This window comes from Hibiscus syriacus, unplaced genomic scaffold (genome assembly GCF_006381635.1).
Source record: "Hibiscus syriacus cultivar Baekdansim isolate YM2019G1 unplaced genomic scaffold, ASM638163v2 tig00109958_pilon, whole genome shotgun sequence".
NCBI classification, from domain to species: Eukaryota; Viridiplantae; Streptophyta; class Magnoliopsida; order Malvales; family Malvaceae; genus Hibiscus; species Hibiscus syriacus.
The window spans coordinates 54,967-81,887 of record NW_024062540.1 but is presented as its reverse complement, the minus strand read 5'-3'; the positions used below and the strand labels follow the sequence as shown (position 1 = coordinate 81,887).

At 33.3% G+C, this 26,921-nt stretch overlaps 2 protein-coding genes, 1 non-coding gene and 1 pseudogene across 6 annotated transcripts; 2 read left to right on the top strand and 2 right to left on the bottom strand.

Moving 5' to 3' along the window:
• Window positions 1-4,769: 4,769 nt before the first annotated feature.
• TRNAK-UUU lies at window positions 4,770-4,843 on the top strand. Its single transcript has one exon. It is a non-coding gene; the product is annotated as a tRNA-Lys (tRNA).
• Window positions 4,844-11,227: 6,384 nt separating this feature from the next.
• LOC120211145 lies at window positions 11,228-14,204 on the top strand (annotated as a pseudogene).
• A 6,593-nt stretch (window positions 14,205-20,797) lies between these two features.
• On the bottom strand, window positions 20,798-21,645 carry LOC120211125 (zinc finger protein ZAT1-like). Its single transcript, XM_039209744.1, has 2 exons — window positions 21,220-21,645; window positions 20,798-21,124 (listed from the first exon to the last, which is right to left on the bottom strand). The coding sequence occupies exons 1-2, from the start codon at window positions 21,643-21,645 to the stop codon at window positions 20,798-20,800; spliced, it is 753 nt and encodes a 250-aa protein (XP_039065675.1).
• Window positions 21,646-23,209: 1,564 nt separating this feature from the next.
• Window positions 23,210-26,111, bottom strand: LOC120211138. 4 transcript variants are annotated; one of them, XM_039209755.1, is made up of 3 exons: window positions 25,993-26,111; window positions 24,906-25,052; window positions 23,210-24,814 (listed from the first exon to the last, which is right to left on the bottom strand). In XM_039209755.1, the coding sequence occupies exons 2-3, from the start codon at window positions 25,048-25,050 to the stop codon at window positions 23,424-23,426; spliced, it is 1,536 nt and encodes a 511-aa protein (XP_039065686.1). In that variant the 5' UTR covers window positions 25,051-25,052; window positions 25,993-26,111; the 3' UTR covers window positions 23,210-23,423. The 4 variants fall into 4 exon arrangements, with proteins under 4 accessions (XP_039065686.1, XP_039065685.1, XP_039065687.1 ...); XM_039209754.1 differs by lacking the exon at window positions 25,993-26,111 and adding an exon at window positions 25,478-25,986 and having other exon boundaries at window positions 24,906-25,057; XM_039209756.1 differs by lacking the exon at window positions 25,993-26,111 and adding an exon at window positions 25,478-25,986 and having other exon boundaries at window positions 24,936-25,057.
• Window positions 26,112-26,921: the final 810 nt, after the last annotated feature.

Sequence of the window (26,921 nt, the reverse complement as noted above, 5' to 3'; positions counted from 1 at the left end):
TAAATGAATCGAACTTAAACGGGTAATGTTATATTCGTATCGTTTGTTTATTTTCGAAGATGTTCATGTTTGGTTCATGTTCGTTTATTTATTTTTGAAGGTGTTCGTGTTCGTTTAATGTTCATGAACATGCTCATTTATATGTTCATGTACGTATTCATTTATATGTTCACGAGATTATTCGTTTATATGTTTACAAATATGTTTATTTAGTGTTAGTTTGTATGTTCAACTTTTAGTTTTAAAGAAAAATGATAAAATTATGCTATTGGTGCTTAAACTCTTTAAAATTCATAGCTTGAATTTTAATTTTTATCATGTATTTAATTTAGTCACTATCTTCACCAATATTTAAAATGTAAAAAACAAGGAGAAGGAGAACCGGATAAACAAGTTTGTTCGTGAATATAAATAAAAAGCTCATAAACGATCTTGTTTGTGAACATAGACGAACCGAACACGAGCAGATCGTGTTCATTTGTTCATTAAATGAACATAAAAAATTTTGTTCATACTCGTTTATTTAGCTTAACAAACAAACATAAATGAACGTTATATGAACGGTTCACGAACAATTCACCGAACACTCTATTCATTTACACCCCTAATTTTGAGTCAAATATCTCAAAATTATATCATTTCGAATTATCTCAAAATTGAACTTTAAATACTCAAGCATGCCTTTAGGTTCATGCATGCAACTCCATATATGGAGAAGATTGAGTGAAAGAAGTAGTTGCAGATTTTCTATCACTTGTGTTTAACCCTAGTGTGGGTTGAGATTCTGTGAAACAAAACTCTCTTGTACTTTTGCATCAAATTGGGTTTGCAGTGAGTGTCACTTTCATATGCACAAAGGGCTTTTACTTTCACATGTGCATAGGGAACCATGGAATGGTTGTTTGAAAGAATCATGGCATTTCCATCTTGCCTTTGCCCACCACTATGTATGTAATAATTATGATATATATATATATATGTGTGTGTGTGTGTGTGGGGGGATCAAATTTCCTAATAAAGAGAAAAATATATTTATGATTGGTACTGCTGTTTTTTCTTTCTTTTCTTTTTTCCAGATTCAATCCTTCTGGTTTTGGTACAATCCCCATTTGGCCCACTTGCTTCATCGTATGATCATTGTAAGATACAGGTGTTGAAGGATGCAACTTGTCGTGATGGTCGTGCAGTATATGTCGACGTGAATCCTTTTGGATAAGATTAGGGTTGTAAAATATAGCTTAATCGAAAAGGTTGTGTCATTTGTTTTTTGCGAAGGTATTTATGTTCGATTCGTGTTCGTTAATATCGTATTCATGTTTATTTATTATTTTTGAAGGTGTTCGTGTTCGGTTCGTTTAGCATTCGCGAACATATTTGTTTAACGTTAGTCAACATGTTCGTTTATATGTTTAGAAAAATGATAAAATTACACAACTACTCCTTAAGCTCTTAGCCTTCGTAGTTTGAACTCTAAAATTCACAATGTGTTCAATTTAATTTTCCTACCTTCATCAATTTTTAAAACGTAAAAAATAGGTAAACTACATTTAGTACTTAAACAATCAATTTTGTCTGTTTTAGTACCTAAACTTTAAAAAAATTAAAAATCATGTAACGTTTAGTTTTTGCTTCATTTTAGTACCTATCGTTAAAAACTTAACGAGTTTAGTACTTAAACTATCAATTTTGGTTGTTTTAGTACTTAAAGTTTCAATTTTTTTGCAAACTTAACGTAAATTTTGAACATAATACTAAAATGAAACAAAAACTAAACTTTATGTATGGTTTTAAAAAAAAAAGTTAGGTACTTAAGAAAATCAAAATGATAGTTTAGTACTAAATGTAATTTACCCAAAATAAAAGGAAAAGGGGAACTAGGAAAACGAGTAAATAACCAATGAGTTTGTTCGTAAATATAAACGAACTGAACACATTTATGTTTGTATTCTATCATTTATTAAAAGAACATAAAAATTTGTTCATACTCATTTATTTATGTTAGTAAACGAGCACAAACTACTATATATGGAAGATTTATAAACTTTAGTTTTTAGCAGTTTTGGTTGTTTTATTATTTAAACTTTCATTTTTTTTCAAAATTATACTTAATGTTTAGCTTTTATTTCATTTTAATACCCACCTTTAAAAACTTAAAGTGTTTAGTATTAAATTATCAGTTTTGATCCGTTTTAGTACCTAAACTTTTTCCCCAAAACTTAATGTTAAGTTTTTAACGAGGGTACCCAAAGGAAACAAAAACTAAACGTTGGATGTGGAAAAAAATAAAATATTAAAACGAACTAAAACTAACAATTTATTTACTAAAAGCAAACTTTACCTGATTATTAATAATAATGTCGTCGACACATATATATATATATATAAAGAAGGAATCTGCAATAGGATTAGGGTTGTGGTATCTATCATTTCATGAAAGCGAAACTAACCGTAAATGGAAAAGGAAAGGGAGATAAGATGGTCCACTCGTATTACAACATTTGTAATTTATATTTATACTGCTTGAAACTTTGATGAGCTCGATGATCAGATGATGAATTGATCCAGCGGCTAATCTGCAACGTGATTGGCAACTAGGAAAATGAGAGAAAAAGTGGTCCTCGAGAATGTACTGCAGCTGCTTGGTTTAATTAAATTTCCTTCCAATATACATAAAATTCTGTATTTTCCTTCAACATCTCTAAGATATTTTCATTTATAGAAAAGGAGAGTGAGTTTTCTGGTTTTTGTATTCATGAATTCCCCTGCTGCTTGCAAAAACTAGGGTTTCAAGAAGTTGCAGAAATGATTTAAAAAAGAGTAAATTACACATTTAGTACTGAAACTATCAATTTTGGTCCGTTTTAGTATTTAAACTTTTAATTTTTTAAAACCATACCTAAAGTTTTTTTTCTTTTCATTTTAGTACCCTGTTCAAAATTTAACAATAAGTTTTGAAAAAGATTAGAAGTTTAGGTACTAAAACGGGCCAAAACTAATAGTTTAGATATAAACGCATTAAATTTTTAACGACGAGATACTAAAATAAACAAAGTTGATTTTATTTGAATTAAGTTTTATTTGATATTAAGTTTTAAGTTAAAAAAACAAACAATAAATAAATGAGAAAAAAATAGATTGGATTGATTTAATCATAATTTCATAATATTTTCATTTAAATTTAATTTAAAATTTATTAATTTTAATATATTTTAAATAAAAGCACGAATCAATTTACCTCATTAATTAAATGAATCAATTTCATTTTAGAGATCACGGATTTAAGTAACTTAGCCAAAGTGATTTGAATCTTTATATTCGAACTTCATGTGAATTATTTATAATTTCTATAAATATATTATGAATTCATGAATCGAACAATCTTTTACGATATAGGATAAATTATGTGTTTAATACCTAAATTATTAGTTTTCATCCATTTTAATACCTAAACTTTCATTTTTTTTAAATCGTACCTAAAGTTTAGTTTTTGTTTCATTTTAGTACTCATTGTTAAAAAATTAGTTTTTGTTTCATTTTGGTACTCGTTCAAAATTTAATGTTAAGTTTTGAAAAGATTAAAAGTTTAGGTTCTAAAACGAATCAAAACTGATAGTTAGGTACTAAATTCTTTAAGTTTTTAACGGCGGGTACTAAAATGAAATGAAAACCAAACGTTAGGTATGGTTTTGAAAAAATTAAAAGTTTAGATGCTAAAACATATCAAATTTGACAATGTAGGTATTAAAAGTGTAATTTACCCTAAAATATATATTAATTTTTCCAATGTTACATGTACGGATTGAGATTTATGATGATAAATACTTAATTCGATCCAAGAGTAATAGTATAATTGATTTTATATACTTAAAGATAATTTCTATAACATCTCTCCTTATATTTTTTTCAAATAAGTCCCTAATTCCTCTAATAAAAATCAAAACTTATATGTGTGTTGGACTAGGTTCAAGATTTGACCTTAAAAATTAAGTCAAACTTTAAATCAAATAAAATTTCGTAATTCTAAATCAGATCAAATGACGGATGAAAAAGTATTATACTCGGATCGAGTTAAGATTAAGATGGATCAAAAACTATGTTGAGGGACCCTATTTGAAAGTATACATTATTAATGATTACAATTATGAACTTATTTATAATCGTACCATCGATTTGGATGTTGAAGATGAAAGCACAACCGAACCAAAGCCTTATCAATGAAATAATTAATGGATTTATGTATGCTTTGATCAAACAAAATACCATCAATTTTAATTATTAATTAATGAATTAATATTTGCTTGATTGACAAAATTAATTGATGTCAAAGGGGCATCAATTCAAATGTCAAAACAATTTTTTCAAGAAAAAAAATAAAATTTAATTTAAAATAATAAAAACTCAAGTTGCCGACATGATAAACCTAATAATTAAATTTTAAATCAAATTTGTTAATTTTATTAAATATTAAATGTAAAATATATGTATTAATGAAATATTTATTGTATTTTAAGTGAGTAGTCAATCGAGTTGAGCGAAAAACTAATTTAATTTTTCTTAGGTATTGACAGTGCACACACATCATACAAACACATTACTCAAATTTAAGATAACTAGAAAGAACGACAATCTCTCTTGTCGCTTCGCTTATACAATGATTCTCATTATTTGATAATTTTAAATATGTTACGATTGTATAATTTAAATACGATATAAATTTATCAAATTTTATATAAATAAAATATGAAATATAAATAATCTATGGATGAATTGCCCGTCCAGCTCAGTTGGTAAGAGCACAAGGCTTTTAACCTTGTGGTCGTGGGATCGAGTCCCACGGTAGGCAATTCATAATTCTGATTGCCGGAACTGTCCTACCTCCCCTTACCCATTACATATGAGAATAGGTCACCTAATTTTAAATAATCGGATTATTGAATATTTTTATTGAGTTGCCGGAATATGAAAAATTTACAAAAGATTCACCGACTACAAAAATAAAAAATTAATTTTTCATATAAAAATTAACGATATTGACGTTACATTTAATAAAAAAAATTACCCCTTGTTTTCGTCCAACATATCATAGCTAAGGGATTTGAAAACATACAAATTATTTACATATTTTATCTTTTTATTATATATTTTATATTAGGGTAAAGAAAAATGATATTGGTACTATTTTATTAAGTTTTGACTACTAAAAGTAATAAAATAGTCATTTGACTATGGAGAGTTGTTTTGTTGAGTTTTCGACTATTAAAAGTTATAAAATGGTCACATATTTTTCATTACGTTCAAACTGATCTTTTTCATTAAAAAATAGATGATATTCTGAGTTGAATGTTAACTTATTGACTGTAATATGATAAAATTTCGTCCCAAAATCTAAAATGACTATTATATCTCAGTCATCACGTTAACATCCATCTTAAACAAGTGCAATTTTTCAACATAAAAGGATGAGTCTCGAGCATAATAAATAGCCGGATGACCATTTTGTAACTTTTAATAGTCGAGGACTCAACAAAGCAACACTACATAGTCAGAGGATCATTTTGTAATTTTTAGTAGTCGATGGGCTTAATAAAACAGTATCATATAATCGAGGGACCATTTGAATTCTTTACCCTTTATGTTATAGGAAACTTGATAAATTTATATCGTATTGAATTGTACCATAAGACTTGGAGAAGTTGTCCCATGGCCCTTTAAGAGCATGTACTCAAGAATGTTTTACAAATTTGTGAACAAAGTCTCGCTTGGTTTGTAGTCAATATGAAAGGCATAATTAGCCAAGGGAAGAGCTCCTCTAGCATATGCAGTATACGTAAATAAGTACTATTTGGTTCAATCCATTTGCATTGGGGTAACTATCTGAATCTGGTCCATTAATCGATTAATTTGGCTTCGGTAATGTAGAGACGGTGTTGATCTCCTAATCCAATTTACTTCGTTCACAAAATGTTGAAATTCAAATTCTTGACCTTACTCAAAGAATTTTATACCTCATCCACTAGATCAATTAATTGTTAGCATAACTAAAATAAACTAATTATCCGATATAACGTGTATAATAAGGCAATTTTCCCAATAAATCACCGTGATCGGTATATTTAGCGATCTAACACCGGTCATATTATATTTCCCGATCTAACACCCGTAGCAGTAAAACGCGCCCCCTGCCCCGCGATATACGATGATCTGGCGACACGTGGGTATAGCGCGCCCCCTGATCCGCGCTATACCTGGGTATCTGACACGTGGGGTATAGCGCGGTGCAGGGGGCGCGCTATACCCCTAAATACCCATCCCTACACATCCTCATCCTCCCTGTAAATACCCCATCCTCAATCACTTTTATCACACCAAATTCTCTCAAATTCTCTAAATTTCTCTCAAATACTCTATCTTTTTAAGGTATATTTTATAATATTTTTACTGTTATGTATTTACTTTATTTAATATTTTACTAATATAATTCTTTTGTAGATATATAATGGAAGGCAATCTACTTCGCTCGGATGGAAATCATATATCTCTACACTTTGCTGATACGGTAACATTTTAACGTTTTAATTTAATTTAAATTATTAGTAATATTTAGTTGATTTATTTAATGCATGATTATTAGATTAAGAATTAAATATCTCGACACTTTGCTGATACGGTAACATTTTAACTTTTTAATTTAATTTAAATTATTAGTAATAATTAGTTGATTTATTTAATGCATGATTATTAGATTACAAATTAAATATCTAGACACTTTGCTGATACGATAACATTTTAACATTTTAATTTAATTTAAATTATTAGTAATAATTAGTTGATTTATTTAATGCATGATTATTAGAGAAAGAATTAATTTTTGTAATTATTTATTTTTAGGAGAATGACCGTGTATTATATCCTTTATTAGGAATTTTAAGTTAGTGATACCCAGCCGTGTCTTGCCGTATTTAGTAGAGGCTGGATTCGGTTACATAGGTAGATATCAGGGTCACTGTAAGATAGAGCCAGACATGATTTCTGTCTTAGTAGAGCGGTGGAGGCCGGAGACCCACACATTTCATCTTCCGTGCGGAGAGTGCACGATCACGCTTGAGGATGTTTCTATGCACCTGGGGCTTCCGGTGGATGGAGATGTGATATCGGGGATAGCTTCCGGTTCTTGGACTTCTTTGTGTCGGGATAGTCTATGACGTGTCCCGAAAAATTTTATCGGAGGTAGGATACCGTTAAATTGGTTAGATGCCAATTTTCGGGAGTTGAGCGCAGACGCCTATGAGGATGAGGTTAAGATGTATGCACGGGCATGCATATTGCAGTTGATAGGAGGGTTGCTGATACTGGACAAATCGCGCAACCTAGTTCACTGCATGTGGTTGCGACATCTTAGCGACTTTCGTCTCGCCGGATCATTCAGTTGGGGCTCGGCAGTTTTGGCTTTGCTGTACAGGAAGATGTGTGGAGCCACTGACTATAGACATAATGCTATCGGCGGATGTCTCCTACTGCTGCAGTCTTGGGCATGGTATCGATTGCCCTTTTTATGTCCTCTTGTGAAGAACCCATTCATATTTACACTACTTCTGAGGTAATTATAAAACTGATTTTGTGTATTAATAATTTACTAACTTGCTTTCTTTGCAAAATTAAAATGATAAAAAAATGTATAACTTACTAACTTGTTTTCACTTACCCATGCGCACAATTAATTAACGCTCATCATTCTTCTTGTACCTTCCATGATAGTTCGCAACAATGTGTCGGAGACAATACCTATGTTGGACAAAGGGTGGTTGCCACATTGGACCCAAAGACTCCATTGCTGCTTTGATCCCAGCTCCGCGATATGAAATGACACATATTTTTTCCCTCGTGATAACATGTGCACGTAAATTTCGGAGGAAAAAAGCCCAAGAATCTGTATCTTCTCTTTCGACAAGACCAAAAGCAACTGGAAGAATGTTGTGATTACCATCTTGGACAACTGCCAATAATAAAACTTACTTGTATTTTCCATATAAGAAAGTCTCGTCGATCTGGACCACAGGCTTGCAGTATTTGGCAGCATTAACGCACTGTGGGTAACTCCAAAAAACCCGGTAGAATTGGCATCGATCGCGAAGAACTCGATCATTATGGTATGCATAGGAGGTTTCGAAGTCCACAATTGTCCAAGGATTCAACGTCCGCACCAGCCTAAACCAACCTGGAAGTTCGTTGTAAGATGCATCTCATTCGCCATGAAGTTTGACAATGGTATTTTGTTTTTCAAACCAAGTTTTTTTTATAGGAGACGGTGTACCCATACTGCGATTGTATAGCTGAAATCAACACTGCAACAGCTATATGAGAGCTTGCTTTTACCATGGGCATGATGGCTTGGCATATCACTTCAGAGTCCAAGTTGGGATGATCTTGGTTGACCCCTCTAGCACAATATGTGTGAGGACTGTTGTATACTGTTAGTTCCCATATGTTGTTTTTCCTCTTCATTTTCGATACGCGAACCATCCAATTGCATCCGTTTTCGCGTCGGGCACAATAGCATACATATTTTTCGATCGTCGATTGGTTGACTATGGACTTAACAGAATTACGGATATTGTAATTTTTGATAGACATCATTGCTTCTTCTTTGCTTGAAAACTCCATGCCTAAAGATAACTCACCATTATTTATTGATGAGTAATATCCATAGTCACCGAGATGAGGCATATCCGTAAATTATGGCCCGTACATTGCACCATAATCATCTTCATACATGTGTGTAAGAGGGTCAGTTTGTGCCACATTTCCTGGAACTTCATCATCATCGGAGTTGAATTGCGGTGATTCTGGGTGAATGAATAGTCCAGTCTCAGCACCATCCGCACCAGGCTCACGAAGTGGTTCTTCTGGTGGAGATGATGGTTCCTCCATGCTCTCCACATTTAGGTCGAAGAACCTACTACTACTTGCACGCCTTCCTCTTGATCTGGAAGGCATATCGACATTGAGATCGAAAAAGCTCGCAGTCGAATGCCTCCCCCTTGAGCTTGAAGCCATCATGTCAAATGGAAACTGCACAGATAGTTGCGTCGATGGCATCTCCATATGGTCAAAGAAATTTACAGATGAATGCCTTCCCCTTGAACTGGACGCGGTGTTGCCATACGGATTGTTCGTGGACCCACCTCGGTACATATCGTAAGGAGTTGCGGATGAATGTCTCCCCATTATGGCATTAAAATCGTTACACATTACTGTAGTTGGGCTGTCAACTTGTTCAGCCAGCCCATAGTGTGAGCTTAAAGATTGACCCCGAACAACACGCACTTGAACAAAATGTGCATACATATCAATAGCGGCGTCTGAATAATTACTTTGAGCTTCAACCATCATTTGAACATCATCATTGTTCGAAAGTTCGAACGCTGTATAAGTTAATGGCAACAATGATGTTGGAAATCTATACTACAACGACGACATTCTTCTGTTACTTCCAACATGAATCTTCCTCGAAATCTTCGTTATCAGCTCCTCAAGAGTTATGTTTCTCTCGAATGATATTTTAACATGCTCATTTGATACGAAAACAACGCCGGTTTCATCTTCTCGAATTTCGTCATCATAATAAACAATAGCTGAAAGTCGCGCCATTCTTTGAGTTTAAAAGTGCGGCAATATTATATCTGCAAAAAAATAACTTAAACAAACATGATTAAATAAATTATATATGAATGAAAATATAACACAAAATTTTTTTACACATCAACATAAATAATTTAAATAATATAATTTTATATTATTACCTGCACCGCAAAACTATTTCGATGTATGCTCCCGCTTTTCAATTTTACAAACATAAAAATTAATTAAAAATAATTGGTATAATATTTTTTCAAATAATGATAATAAACAATAAGTATAATTAAAAAATTATAACAAAATTACCTTATAACGAAAAATCACACGAACTTCTAAATCAAATATAAGAAGATTGCTAGAATTATTACTCGTTGACGGAATTGTTGTATTAATTTATAAGAGAGGAGAGATGCGAGGAGATGTGAGGAGAGATGCGAGAACGGGAGGTATTTATAAACATATAAGGCGTGGTACCTGCACCGTGTTATATGTAATTATTATATAGCGCGGATCAGGGACCGCGTTAAATATAATTTTGGTACGGCGTATAGCGCGGCTACTGATCCGTGCTATACCCTACGTGGCGTATAGCGCGGAGCAGGGGGTGCGCTATACCCCACGTGTAACCCAGTCAGCGTATAGCGCGGTACATGGGGCGCGTTATACTCCACGTGGCGCCAAATCAGCATATAGCACGGTTCAGATGACACACTTTACTGCTACGGGTGTTAGATCGGAAATATAATCTGACCGGTGTTAGATCGATATATATACCGATCACCGGTGATTTTTGGGGAAAATCGTCGTATAATAAAGATGTAAATAAGATCATAAGTTTAAATATTAACAACATAAATGGAGTAAGGGTAAATTACACAAATCATCATTGAATTTTACTCTATTTCCTATTTCACTCATTATATTTTAAATTTGTTCAATTTTTTCATTGAATTTAACACAATTAACATTTCTGGACACTCAGCCATTAAATATTTAACGTCGTTAAAATGACAGCGTTTTAGAAAAACAAAATTTTCACAAAAACGATTTTGTTTTGTATCTATATAACAACTCATTTATAACGTCGTTTAGTAAGAAAACGGTAGAGTAACCAAAAATGCTAATTGTGTTAAATTCAGTGATAAATTGAACGAATTTAAAATATAGTAAGTAAAATAGAGAGAGAAAAAAGTAAAGTGATAATTATATAATTTACCCATGAAGTAATTTAGATTTAAAAAATTCATTGGTATATAATTTTGATTAATCAGTCAATAAATTAAAAAAAAAGATAATACTGTAAAAGAAATTTAAAAATAACTTAATTGGATATAAATAAAAGTGGAAAAAACCCCATTGGGTGATTAAAAGAAGCAAAGATTAAAAATAAAATAATTAAAAGAAATCCCAATTAACAAGAGAGGAAATAAAACATGGTGCTTCTTCTTCATGTCGGAAAGTATCTCTTTTCCATTTGCATCGTCATTCATGCGCGTGGGTCCCACACGTACCCGCCTCGCCCACTCCTCCTCCGTAGCTTAAATATCAACCTCCCGTAACTATTTTCGGTTGACGCCGATTTTTTAAAACTTATCTTTTCTCTTATCTCCCCCCAACCCCAAACAGCTTCTCTGACTCGCGCGTGCTTTTCATTCTCCAACTTTCCATTTTCTTTTTTCTGTTTGAATGACGGGACTAAGAAACTAGCCAAAAACCCTAGCTCCTCACTATCTATGTCTCCTTCATTTCTTTGTCTCATGGTCTCTCTACGTTTCTTTTAGATTTCATTTTGATGCTTTGAATCCTTTGATTTTCTTTGTTATTTTATTGGCGCGTGGTTTAGAGGATGGAAGATAAAGAGGGGCTTGATCCAGCTGGGACCGAGTTTAAATCCGATTCGACCTCGAGCTGGACACTGGCTGGACCTGACTCGGTCTCGGATAGCGTCAATTACTTCTTCGATAGGGAAAGCAGTATACTGAATGAATTCGGTTGGAATATTTTACAACCGGACCAATCCGATGAGTTCGGAAGTTTAGTGAACTATACCGGACCGACATCAGGTCTGATTTGGCTGGAAATTTTAGTGGCTCGTCGAAGAGCTGTGGTGAAGCTGGTGGTTCGTGTTTAGGGAGGGCGTCGAATCCGGGCGGGTCAGCTGAAGTGCCGACACCGAATCCATCGGTGTCTTCGAGCTCCAGCGACGATCCGCTGGAGAAATCAACGGACATCGGCGGGAAACAGCCTGAGATACCGTGAGTACTAGTGAACCAACGATGAAAATGAAAAAGAACTTTTATCCTTCAACATTTTTGTGTTATTTCGTGGGACTGAGTCGTAATTAATTCCAATTTCTGTGGGCAAAAGCAACAGGCGGTAATAAAAGCCATGGCATCGAAAAAGATGCTTAAATCAGAGAGAATCTCGAGTCCGAGAAGGTGCAGTTTTCGGCGTCCGTACACCGAAACTGGAAAAAGAAGATAACAACCTTGTTGCTTCATGCAAGTTGGGGGAGGAAGGGGTTTAGGTAGTTTCGTAAATTTAGAGAAATAATAGGTCCAATTAAGTCAAATTAATGACCAAAAATTAAAAGTTTACTTTTTGGCTATTAACGAATTGGCCGTCTTCACCGCCGTTATCGCGGAGGGAATGGCGTGCTTTGCTTTCAGATTTTTTTCTGTTTTAATTAAGTCAAAAAGCGGGAATATAGCTTCTGGGAAATTCCCCTTTCGGTAACAAAAATCATGTATACTGCAAATTAGAATAATTTATGAAGCGTCTGTCAGTTTTTCTACATTCATCCCCTCCGGTAAAAGGTAAATATATAGGGGTTTAGTGTTACTTCTGAGGTGGACTTCCATTGTTTGTGAATTGGGGAATGCACTTTATGGTTTCACTTACTGGATTTTGAAATGCATTCATGGAGTTTTTTAAAGAGAGAAACTATACCTCTATTTATGAACATTTAGTAGCATTTAAGGTTCATAAAATGTTCTTTGCTATAGAAGGGAATTTGATCAGACATATCATTATATCATGGATTTCTTCCATATTATAAGAAAATTCTTTGTATTACTTGGAAACTTGATTTTCATGACATTGTAGTATATATATGAAGTATATGATTCAAGTTTTTTTTTTACATTACATTGAATATATCTACCTTAGTAATTGCAAGTTTCTTATATTCTTCGGTTTTTAATCTCTTTCAATTGAATACCTTGAAATTGCTTAGATTGGCCCCGGACATTTTGGTTATAGTTTCCTTTTATCTTTTGTTAAAAACTGAAACATATGCATTAACCTTCTTTTTAGCAAAATATTTAATGCTAGGATTCATTTTTCTCCTTCATGTTGATAGTTGTAGGTGGATTTTTTGTTGTTGTAGGAATAAGGTGAGGAAGAAAGGGCAAAAGCGAATTCGGCAGCCACGTTTTGCTTTCATGACCAAGAGTGAAATTGACCATCTTGAAGACGGATACAGATGGCGGAAATATGGACAAAAAGCTGTTAAAAATAGTCCATTTCCTAGGTCTGTTGCTATTTCTATATTATTCACCTTTTGAATTGATTCAGTGCATGCCTTTTTTTTCTATTCAACAAAATAAACTTCAACTTGAAACATTGTAAACCATATTCATTTTCCAATATTATAATGAATTTTCTTTTAAAAAGTTTGTGTTTTGATGAGTTTAAAACCTGCTTTGATCTTTGTTATAGGAGGGAGATTCATCAGTTCATTGACAAAAAGATGCCCGAAATCAAAGGGTTACAAACTAGAGTTAAATAATACCTTTCTTAGACAAAATTTAATATATAGATTATTAAACCACTAGGCCATAGTGCATGAGATTCCCTCAGTTCATGTCTATATAATTGATAAGAAGTGTCTATGGCATATGAAGATTTTCTTAGAATGTTAGGTCCACTGTCCTTTTGATTATTAATTTGGCTAACTTATTTTTCAATTACTGCATAGATAATTTCCTTATTCAGTCATATTTTATGTGAGAATATGCACCATATGCATGTATTTTCTAAAGTGAGGTAAAATTTATGAAGTACATGTAGCGTTGCAAAAAGCCTTGATAGGCTCCTTATGTTTTGGGTAGTGAAATTATGACTTCATGCTTAAAATCATTCATCAATTGAAGTAAAACTCTGCAGAGTCTTTCTGCAAAACCTGAGCAACTTGGTTAATTTCACAGGAGCTACTATCGCTGCACAAATAGCAAATGTACAGTGAAAAAGAGGGTAGAACGATCCTCTGAAGATCCCAATATTGTCATTACTACATATGAAGGTCAACACTGTCATCATAGTGTTGGTTTCCCCCGTGGTGGGCTCATCAACCATGAAGTTGCTTTTGCCCGTCAATTTACTCCTGCAATCTCTCAATTTTATCATCCACATGGGATACAGTTACATAGGGAAATCCCTCCAAGCACAACACAGTCGCACCAAGTACCTATTGAAGTAAGAGAATCTCCCGAACCCACCCCACAGTTCCCCAAAGATGAAGGGTTACTTGGGGATATTGTGCCTCCAGGAATGCGTAACAGATGAGAGAAAAAATATGGTATGCATATCTTCCTTGAACCAAGTTTACATACTCTCAGACTGCCAGACTATAACTCTTTGACACACTTAATCTGCCTGAATTTCTTGTGTGTTTGTTCTCTTGTCTATGTTTGCTTCTTGTATGATGACTATTGAGCATAGGAAGTTGAAAGAGAGGACTATAGCATCAAAAGCTTTTTTTTTGTTTTAACTCATAGAGGAACTATTGTACACTTTGTGTTAAGTTATACTTGATGAACGGTGGCATAACCCTGGTCTAATGTTCTATCTTCTATGGCTTCACCCTGGAAGAATCTCTAGGTTGAACTGTTGTAAATACCGTTTCCAAGTCAATAAATTACAGTCTGACTAAGCGAAGAAAAAGGTAAGGGAGATGAATGGCTGAAACACCGAGCATTTTACTAGTCAGGGCTTCAACTTAGCTATTGATAAGATTTAGCCTCCCATTTGTCACGAGGCCTTCACAAGACTATATTAGCTTCTTAGCTAGTACGTAGTTAACTATGATTAATATTTGGCTATTTAACCCCGCAAGGATGAGATATAGAACCCCCTTTTGACATTTTTTGACCAGTCCTAATCTATCTTGGAACGATTAATTATATTGTAGCACTAACTGACTGCGACCTTTAACATTGATGGATATACATATACTGTGATATATGTACAATGATATGGTAGATAAGGTCACAGTTATCTTTGTGATATACTTGTTCCCTCGCAGCAAGGTTAGGTCACGGTCATCTTTGTAATTTGCTTGTTCCCTCGCAGCAAGGTTAGGTCACGGTCATCTTTGTAATTTGCTTGTTCCCTCGCAGCAATACACATCATAAGGTTCATAGAATCAAAGTTTTCATTGGCTACCTAGTTTTTCTGGACTGCTCTATTATATCTTGATGATGCTAAGCTTAATCAGGGATCCTAAAAGGCCTATCTAGTCACTATCTATATGCGTCGGCAAGAGATTTTATGAAGTCTTAGCTTTTTATATGTGGTTTAGATTGTTTTAAGAAATTAGTGATGTTAAAAAAAATTCAAAGGCTTCTTGTGTTTTGAGAAAGAATTTGGTTCCAATTATTCTTTGAGTCATCTTATATATTAATTTGCTTTGGTGTGATATAAAGATGTCTTGAATATGGAACAAAGTCTATTATACAAAGATTCCTTGATTCTGGGTTTTTCTAGATTGCACCAATGTTTTGTCTGGAAAGGGAGGACCTTCTTTTATATAGAACATCACTATCATCATGATTATGCTGATAGATCATTATAGGAGGAAATAGAACAATTCTTTTTTTTTCTTTCTTCTCTTTGCGATAAAAAAGTTTTGGTAAAGCTACTGTAGTCCAGAATCAGAACATATCATCACCTTCATAAAAGATTAAAAGTACTACTTTTATTACTCACCAAATAGATTATTAGTGAGACTCAAACTCTAATGTTTACTAAAATGCTAATGAATGTTCAACCAACAAAACTACATAGATTATTGACAGTGGCGGGCCTTGTGGTGATAATTTGTAAGGGTCTAATCTATTTTTTTGGGTCTTATCAAATTTTTTGAAAACTTCGGGGCAAGAGCCCTCTGATTGTTGTTACTATCCGCCTCTTATTATTGATGGGACTTGAACTCTAATGTTGGTTGGTGGGTTTGTTAGTGAGTGTTGAACAAATAAAAGAATAACTTCTGGTTCGTACCATTTGGGAGAAAAATAAGAAACACGTGTCTGTTTACCAGATCTACAAGAAAATAAATAAAAAAAGCGTAAAGACAAAATGCGATATTAGGTCTTTGTTCATCACTTGTGGAGGTGATGAAAAGATGAAGAAAAAGCAAAATGATTACTATTTTTTTATAGACACGTCAAGGGATATATGAAAATCTGGTTGGAGTTGAACTTTGAAGTGTGCCTGGTTTTGGAACAAAGCATAAAAATCAAGTGGAGAACAATAATCCGATCCATATAGTAATATGCCATAAGAATTTAGGGTATATAGCTAGGTTCTGCAGTTCTTTTTTTCATTTAACACTAACCTTTTTCTTAGTTTTTCTTTTCTTTTCAAATACAGGCTATATTCTCTGATTTGGTAGATGAAGTACTGAAGGTCACTGATCTTGCCCTAAGGATCAGCTCAACAGCCTGCCAAGTGGCAACCAACGCTGCAATTCTTTGTTTGTTTCAAGATAAAAGTGAGTTCTTTACCAGAAACTACAATTTCTTTCTTTATAGTATCTTGTTCACGTGATGAGTTCATTCTCGTAATGGGAAGATTTATCTAACCTAAGCCCTTCGAATCTAATACATGCATGTGAATATACGTATATATAAATCTAATATTTGATGCTTATGCATGTGGATATATATTGAAATTCCTGTTTACTATCAGGTCTAAATGCCTGAGGTTAGGTACAGCAGTTGATGGTTTTTAGAGCCACTAGTTTCTGACATGCGCTACTCTATACACTGATAATCAATATTTTGTCCTAAAAGGAGAGTTTAATATTAATTAATTATAAGCTTAATGAGGAAATATTAAAACCATGTGTACATATATAGGTGTGTGTGTGTTAGTATACTACATCATATATACTGGATCGGTTGTGCTGTAATCGATATTAACTTGGATCTCGTCATGATTTCGTACGTGACTGTGAAGTGCAGATATCGATAAATAAAATGCTAATAATTGGGCGCCACTTTCTTTCTTCGCCACTTGTTTTTAATGGCTCAGTTGCGTGGATTTCGATGTTGCTTTAGAGTTAGGCACTCAGCCGACATTGCATTTAAACCTCCACGGCCCCTCAACCTTTTTCTTTTATTTTAAATTTTCTTTTGAAATTATTAAAAGAGATTAAAGAAATACAATTTAATTTAAGGTTAATAAAAATGTGACCGAACTCATAACATTTTAGGTTGTATACAACCAAAAACATTAACTTTTTCATAATAATTTTCAGTTAAAATTTTTTCGTAACAATTTTTTTTATTAGAAATCGAAAATATTATATTCTTCATAATATTTTTGATCAATCGAAAATATTATAAAATTAACATTGTAAGTTATGTCAAATCTAAAATATTATGAGTTTCATAACATTTTAGATCATACTCATTTCCTAGAAACCTTAAATTAGGATGTACATGTTATTTTTTTATAACATTTTTAATTATACAGAAAATGTTATAAAGTTAACATTTTAGGTTTCGTTTAACTTAAAATATTATGATTTTTATAATATTTTAAGTTTCACTTTTTTTTTACCTATCATTAGCTTTAAATTATATTGTTGTTTACACTATCAGAGTTCTCCATTTTAGTTAATTTTTGTTTTCTTTTTCTTTTTCTCCTAGATTTATGATGTTGGACGGTTATATAGAAATCAATTAAATTTAAGAGTAAGAATTACCCGTCCAGCTCAGTTGGTAGAGTGCAAGGTTCTTAATCTTGTGGTCGTGGGATCGAGTCCCCACAGTGGGCAATTCATAATTCTGACTGTCGGAGGTCTTTCACGGTAGCTGTTTTCAACCTGGCCTACTACATTACCTCCCCCTCACCCCATTACATATGGGAATAGAGTCAACTAATTTTAATTAAATTTAAGAGTAAACTATATATTTAATACTTAAATTATTGGATTTGATTTATTTTAAACTTTTATTTTTTAAATTATACCTAATGCTTAGTTTTTGATTTATTTTAGTACTTTGTCATTAAAAACTTACGCGTTTAGTACCTAAATTACAATTTTTCTCTGTTTTAGTATCTAAACTTTAAAAAAAATCAAAATTTAATATTAAATTTTGAACATGAATACTAAAATAAAATAAATACTTAACTTTAAGCATATTTTTAAACTATTAAAATTTTATTTACTAAAACGAATCAAAATTGGTAGTTGTAATGTTAAACTAATTTCAATTTTATTTTAAGTTCTAATGTTATTTATACACCTATAAGTTCTCAATTCAAGATTTAGATTAAAGATGGTAACCTAATGGGGCAATAAAGAACGAATTTTTGCATTTTTCTAATTTTTACTGGATATCACGTGTGTATATTTGAATCTTGATTTTAACATAATTTAATCTGATTTAACATAATTATGTAAAAAGTAAAATAAATTTAAAAATGTTTTCTTAATGAATACGTAGGATGCACATGTTTTGTTTAAATGTAACCTCGATTTTGACATACCCTAAAAATAAAAATATCCTATCTTATAATTTGATTTTGAAAAATAATTAATTCTATTAAATCAAGTCAGATTAAAACTTATTGATTTCAGTTTTCACCATCCCTAATAAAGATTAGGATGATCATTTTACCCGCATTTGACGGGTTTTGACTCGATCGGGTCAGATTTAAAAAAAATATTAGGGTCGAGTCGGATCAGATTTTTTAAGGGGTGAAGTCGGGTCGGATCCAGGTGAAGGGTGAAAAAATTCTGACTCGACCTGATTTGAGGACAATAAAATTTCCTTAAAATTTTATTATTCATTTAATTAAATCCTTAATTTATACCATGTCAAGTTGGATTTATACTATGAAAAATAGGGTCGGGTCAAAATCGGACAAAGGATATATATTTTTCAAGTCGGGTTAACAAAAACCCGACCCGTTGTCATCCAGATCAAGGTTATTGGCTTTTTCTTCTTCTAGGGTGTCCATTCTACACTCAATTAGAAGAAATAATTATTTCGGTACTTAAAAAAATAATAATTATTTTTTAAAGATTTTAGGATTGAGGGTGAACGACTACAACGCAAGTGATCAATCGTTTATAACAATTGCATCGATTAATCCAACATTCATCGTATGTTCAAATTTATCATAAAAACTTTATTTTGAGAAATAATGTTGTTTAAAGACTAGAACATTAAAAGACATTTTTTCGTTAAGTTAACATTCATCGTCTGCTCAAATTAATCTAGTGGATGAGATATAAATCTCTTAAATAAGATTAGGGGATCGAATTTTGACGATTGTGAATGGAACAAATTGAGTTAAGAGGGTTACCCTTAACTCTGCAGTACTTGATCTACGTTAGTCGATCAATTGATCAGATACCAATGGTTATAAAAAAAACATACTAAAACCAGTTAAACTCATCAAAGCATGCAATTATCTAAAAAAATAAAAGACCAGCAAGTTCGGTGTGGTCCAAAAGCTCACATAACCAGCAAGTTTCTATGAAGATAAAATAATAAGCATTTTGAGCCCAATTTGGATTCTCTACCATTTACTAAGGACTCCTTTATGATTTGGTTATGAACTAAAAGAAAACCCTAAATTCAATGTAAAACTGGTCCAATATCGCAGGCGAACTCATTATTTAGCATAATACGACACTAAACAAATTATTTAAGAGTCTACAATAAATATTATAGTAAAAAAAACTCGTCATGTCGAAGTAACGAGTTCTAATAAAAAAAAATTATTCAAATTTTCTATCTTGTTGTAATAAAATTTTATAAATAAATTATATTTACCCCGTTTGTCATAAATCCCTAAACAATTTGAAGATAGACTATGGATAAACTTTTTTACCTTACTAGCTAATGGGTCAATTTTGACCTAATTCAATTGTCCTAAATTTCACTATGGATAAAATAATTCTCTTACGTCATAGATTCTAGATCAATTACGTGCACTCTCATTTCTTCCTCTCCTCTTTGAGTTCAAACATTTACGTTATAGATTCTAGATCATTACGAGCACTCCCATTTCTTTCTCTCCTCTTTGAGTTCAAACATTTACGATATAGATTTTAGATCAATTACGAGCACTCCCATTTATTCCTCTCCTCTATAGGTTCAAACATTTACGTGTATATAGTGTAATTCCTGTATACTATTAAAAAAACACTCCTCTTATCTTCCAATGTTTCAATGTCATCTCCGTAGCTCAAAAGAAATGATAAATTACGTGTTTAGTACAAACTATCATTTTTAGTCTATTTTACTATTTAAACTTTTCATTTTAAAAATAATTAAAGTTTTATTTTAGTACTCATGTTTAAAATTTAACGTTAAGTTTTGTTTTTTTATAAAAAAGTTTATGTATTAAAACGGACTAAAACTGATAGTTTATGTATTAAACGCGTTAGGTTAACGACGGGATGCTAAAATAAAACAGAAACTAAACGTTAGTATAATTTTAAAAAATTAAAAATTTATGTACTAAAACGGATCAAAACTGATAATTTAAGTATTAAATGTATTACCAAAATTTCACAAAACCGAACTAAGCTTTACTTATTTTACAAGCTTGGTAACGGGGGTTGATCTAAATTCTTGAACTATATTTTCAATGGGAGGGAACATTGTGATAAACAAAGGTCAATTAAGAGATGCTAATTATAATAAAATTCGAGTCGAATCGAATTCCAGAACAAGAGATAAAAATCTTCCAACATTTTCCTATGAAAAAAAAAATCAAACTTTTTATTACCTGACTCAAGAGAGGCTGGTGGACAAACTTATCTTTGTTAGAGACAAAAAGGGAGAATCAAGAATGATGAGGGGCATGTCATTTACCTTATAGCAGGAGGATAAAAAAGAAGTAAAATTTGTTCATTTTATACACTGTAAATTGCATCTTCTTCACCGGGAGCTGGGAGGTTAAGGTCAATTAGAGGTGGCAATGGCATCTCCGGTGAGTCTTGTTTGATGAGCAATGTTGTGTCCTCTGGATCTCCAACAAAATGTGACCTTTTGTGACCTCCCAAAGCCTGGCCCGACTTGAAAATCCTGAAACAAAAAGGGCACTCATGCCCTTTCTTCCTCTTTGACCCTAACTTTGATTTACTCACATCCTCAGCGCCAGCTCTTGACTTCACTTTCTTGGGTCCAGACTCGGCAGATTTTAGCTTGGTTTCCCTTTGTTTCTCAACAGATGATTTAGCCTCAAAACAACTGAGTTGTTATCTGAAGAATAAGCAACTGAGTTCAACCCTTTGTTACAACCAGAAGAGTCACTTGAAAGCATCATCAAACACACAGCAGCCTCTTCTTGTTCATGCTGATCCTCAATCCCTGTCACAGATGATGAACCAATTGGCATAGAAATTGAACTGATGGGATTTTTGCACCTTGTTCTTTTGGATCTCCTCATCATTCTTGTTGATGTTTCAGTGTCTGATTGATCATCACAATGATCCTCAAATCTCTGGAAGACCCTTTCTTTCTCAGAGTGACAAGCCATATGACCACAGAGTGCTTTCCGTGACTGGAAACCCTTACCACATTCTTTGCAAATCATCATCTCTCTTAGCAAAGTGTTGCCATTGCCTGATTCATCAGAAAATCTCTTGCTTTTCTTGGGATTTCCCCTCAGATCATAAGTTGCATTAAATGTGGAGAGAAGCTTGTTCATGGAGGAGATTTCAGCTCTTCCCTCTGCTTCAGCACGATTCTCATTGTTCATATGAGTCCTTATGTGACCCCCTAAGGACTTACCACAAGGGTACCCTTTGTTGCAATACTTGCAAACAAACTTCTTCTCTCGATTTTGTTCCATTAGAGAACGATCCCTGGAAAACTGAAAATACCCAGTAAACCAAACAAGAACAGTGACTCATTTCTTATCTCAAATCTTCAAAAAGATTGCATTTTTTCTAGATCAAGGAGCAGAGGAAAAGAAGAAAAAGAAAAACAGATCAGAAAGTTGCTTGCTTTCGTTTCAGTGGAGATGATGATGATCAAAACGACAATCAGCAGCTGAGATGTGACAGTTTGGGATCCGACCCACAGAAAAGAAATACAATCTTTAAAATCTCAATTTTCTCTCATCCCAAACACCTTATTCCAATGAAACCAACAACAAATCCCTTTTGAATTTGAAAAATAAAACTTTTAAAGGTGATGGGTCCGCTAATGAAGGCGATGAACAGGCTTATAAGAAGAAGAAAGAAGAAATAAACCCAAGACTTTCATTTCCTCTCTCTGTGTATACCCTTTGTTTTTGTATTGTATTTGGAGAATTCCATGTAAGCAAAGAGATTAAAAGGAAAAACAAATAAAAAAGATAGGCAGCACGTGTATTCAAGTGAGAACCATCCGGTGATAGGATTTGAACGGTCGAGATTTGTTTTAAGGATCCCCGACGAGTGAGGAGTCCTGCTGTTGCAACATCCAAACAATGCCTTAGCTTTTGTCTTGCTTGTAAAGCTCACACAAGTGCAAGGGCAGAATCTCCAATTCATCAGTACCTTTGCCTCCACTAAAAGAGATCAGTTCCTGCATATATGCAAGTATGTCAAATTGTGCTTGGCCCCCATTTTCTTTGTTTTTTTCTTTTTCATATTTCGATTATATTCAAAGTAATCATCCTTTTATTGTATTAATATAAGTTATGTACACAAAAAGAAAGCTGATAACCCAATTCCGTGCCAAATCTCACCAACCCTAGAACACACAAAATGTTTTGGTCCACTTGAAGAATTAAGGCTGCAATTTCTCGGTCAAGGGCCCTTCTATATAATGTTCTTGTAATGGGGCAATGTGAAGCTTCACCATGTTTGTGGTACAATGCAATTCACTTTCGCTTGATTTTTCAGTATGAACTTTGTTCATAGGAAGAAGTACTTTGATCCTATATTGGAAAACAAGTTTATGATAAGTTATACCAAACATGTCATGAATAGTTTGTTTATTAAGTTAGATAAATGAGTATGAACAAAACTTTTATGTTAATTTAATAAACAAACGAATACGAACGAAGATGTATCTGATTCATTTATGTTCCGAACATTATCATCGCTAAATGATAATGCCACTGTATTGTCATTTCATTGACATTAGATAATAGTTGGGGTTGTATTCAAGATGACACCGTCGAACTTTGTTGTTTTCCTACTAAAAATTTGGACGTGCATAGTTGACACAATGTAATCTCATTTAGCACGCAATGCTGATATAGAGGTAAAAGAATAAAACAAATCGAAGACATGAAAATTTGGTTGAATTCATCAATGCAATAGCAAGGTATTTTTATGGTAGCCATCACTAGCCTTGTATAAAAGTCAAATATCATATACAAAAGCCAAAAAGGATACCATTAACATCAATTTTCCAACATGCCGACGCAAAATACATTTGGCAGAAGAATTTACAAGGAAAAAAATGTTGAAGCACAAAAAACCTTGGCCTTATCTAATGAGACGATTCTGGACAATCGAAGAGCAAACTATCTGTTTCTTTATCTCATGTGTCTTGTCCGAAAATTTCTTCGATTATGTTGCATGTCGGTTGGAGATCGATGCCTTTTGTCGAAGATGTAGAATACCTAGTGTCCCAGATTTTGGCATCACATGTATCCAATAAATAAACATTGTTCACCAGATCACTTGACTCATCTAGTTTACCTTGATGCAAAGACTTGCTAAGGTCGCTCTTCGTTCCACTAACATGCAAGTTGGCCTTTGTGTCAATCGGATTATGAGCGTCAATCATGTTTGGCTGAAACTCGAAAGACATAAGTGAGTCATCCTGTACATTGATATCCTCCATTATTCCGAAACCCTTGTCCGTTTGTTGGAAAACAGAACCAAACCTGCTAGCATCAAATGACTTCCTAACATGTCCTTTGAACGAAAGGGTTTTACCATAATCCTCTCTTGTTGCAGCACTGCAATAATATCCGACACCATTATCACCATAGGAGTTGCCACTATCACCATCCTCATTGTTGTTATCTTCCTGATCAGCAAGGGATTCAATAGCAGAGTCTTCATCATCTTCTATAGCTTGAACTTTGTAAGGCTGTTGATTTCCATAAAACTCATCGTCATCGCTGTCAATGTCCAGACTACTGGATCTGTTTTGAATAGCTCGCCTCTGAAGGATAAAGACATTGAAATAATAGCTGACAAGCTCTCTCTTGGATCGTGATGAGAAACCCACTGACAACTTATTCCAAAATTTCTTACCCAACGATACAGGATTATTGTAAACAACCTCATGAAATATCTCTTCATCTTCTTCACTCCATTTATATGCTACATCCTCTCCCATGTTATAAAACCCCAGTTTCACAAATTTTTCATGTCCAAGGGATTCCAGTAATAGTTTCCGTGCCTCCATAACATGCTGTTGCACACATCTTGAAGAGCCCCTATCCAGGCAGCTACAATCAGTTCTACCAGCAACAACATTCCCACTTCGGTTAGCAGACAAATCCGACTCAGGCATTGGAATGATACATGTTCCCATCCTAATATCTTCACTGTCATTATGTTCCGTTTCTGAGTCATCATTCCGAGCAAACTTATTATTCTTTATATGCCTACCCCATGATGGAACAGTGGCTTGATGATTAGGTCCAAGTGGAACTTGTTTTCGAGGAAACCGGTCCAAGAGTAAATAATAGTCATCCTCAACAGGAGAAAATGTTCTTTGCTGGAAACCAGAGTCAAAATATTCAGGCGAAACAGCTGCTAGACCAGTGCCTGTATCTTCCTCGATAGAAGTGCTAGTGACCAAAGATAAGGGGGCAGTAGTCTCGGAATCCTCATCAACCAAATGAGTATCATCCAGGGCATCGGTCTTATATTCTTCATACCACTGGTGTTTACAAAATCCACCCTCGACTTCAACTGCATCACACAGGAAGGTCACATCAGTATTAAAACCATGCAGAAGAATATGAATCATTCCCATAAAAAAAGAATAACAGACACCCTTTACCTGAAATATGAGGTTTTGAAGGACTATAACTATGAGGAATAGTATCGGCACACCGAGTCAGCTTGTCATTATAGCCAAATTGTCTCTGATTCTTGAAAGGAAGTTGTTGCAGCTCCTCATCTTCAAAAGGCCGCTTAAATCCCATTTAACACCTGTGGGACACACAATCAATTATAAGAGAAGGTATAATAATAATTTTAATGAGGGATAAAGATGGAGATGCAAGTCAGTAACACAACAGCAAATGCAAAGTGACGCATAGTAAGACAAAAATACATCACTTTCAAGATTAAGCTTATGTAAAAGGACAACTGAATAGTATACATTGATTGACATAACCAAGAGATTTTGATACAACAATGCTTGGAAGCACTTTACTATAAATATTAATTACAATGCACATGTCATTTCATTCTACAAGCATAACTAAGATCAAAGGTATTTCACCACTTGACAAAAAAAAATAGTTTTACTTTGGTAAACTGAGAAGGTTAATAAACAATGTCATCAAAGCTAGATTTAAGACATAAACACAGAAAATTGAATAAATTTTAATTATTAAAGTCAATTACCTCTAAATTGTCTTGAATTTATACCCCGGAAGCCTCAATTGAGATGAGAACGGCAGATACTTTCGTACTAAATTTGATTTCACTACGGAAAGGCGCGTTTTCCCCAATTATTTTGACTACCTGGAGAATCCCCAAAATTTGAATAAAGCCCTAACCCTAAATTCCGATTTCGCTGAGAAAACAACAAAATCACGACAGAGACCTCCTCCGAAAAATCACGCCACAACTTAAAAAACCGAAAACCTCTAATAATTTCAGATGGAAACGAACCCTAACATACGGAACAAATACAACCCCTGGAAGGAAAACGAATCGAGAAACTTTAACAGAATTAGACCAAACCAAAGGGAGAAATCAACATGAGTAGACAATAAAACCAAAACCCATGAGAAATTGATGGGAAAAAGGGCTCGATCGAAGAGATTGAAGAACCCTAACCCTAGAAACACATAAAATCAACAGCCGGGATAGAAAAGGAGATCAATCGAAAGGGGATAACGAGAATTGAACGGATATTTACTTGATTTACAGATTAGGGCAAGAAATTAGGAGAAAATCGGAGATCGATTTTCGGATTTAATTTGGGGATCGAGAAAGAGGCGGCAAATCGGGGTGATAAGCAAGCAGGGAAGACACGGTTCGAGGGCTTTTCTTTATACAAAAAGCGGTCCGACTGATAAACCGGATTTGGTTGGTCTAAAAAAAGTACTTTAATGTCATAATATCTCATTGTCCCATTATTATAGTTTAATATCTATTTTGTCTTTATAATTACAACTTTAAGAGAATATAATTTTAAAACTATAAATTCGGAAAAATATAGATTTTTTTTATATTTTTTAAAAATCATTTTTATTCAAAAATTACACTGCAATAACCAAACAAAAAAAAAACAAAATAATAATTCTGAGAATAAATGTAAACAAGGAAAATTTTACAACGTTCGACATGTATTGATAAACATCACTAACGGTGAATACTATTGATTTAATTTATAAACCTTTAAAATTATAAAGTACTCAATATGTAATTATAAATTAATTAAAAAACGAAACATAAATTATTTAAAATAAAATATTAATTATATTATTTTTATAATTTTATTTTAAATAATAATTAGATCAAATATTAATATCTAAATTAAAAAACCTTAAACTTTTTTTTCTTTGAAGTTGTGGTCACCACCATTGTTATCGTCGCCACCGATATCACTATTGTCGTCGTTATTATTACTGTCATCACTGTTACAGTCGCCGCTGCTGTTACTCGATTACTGAGTATGTATATACCTTTATATTATACCATTTGTTCGTCCAGAATAATTTATTATGTATTTAATATAAAAGTACTTTTAAATTCCAATGCCCCTCATTCCAAGCAATTTTGGCTCCCAATCCATCCTGCTGCCCAAAATTATGATACTTTGTTACAATTAATTGCTTTA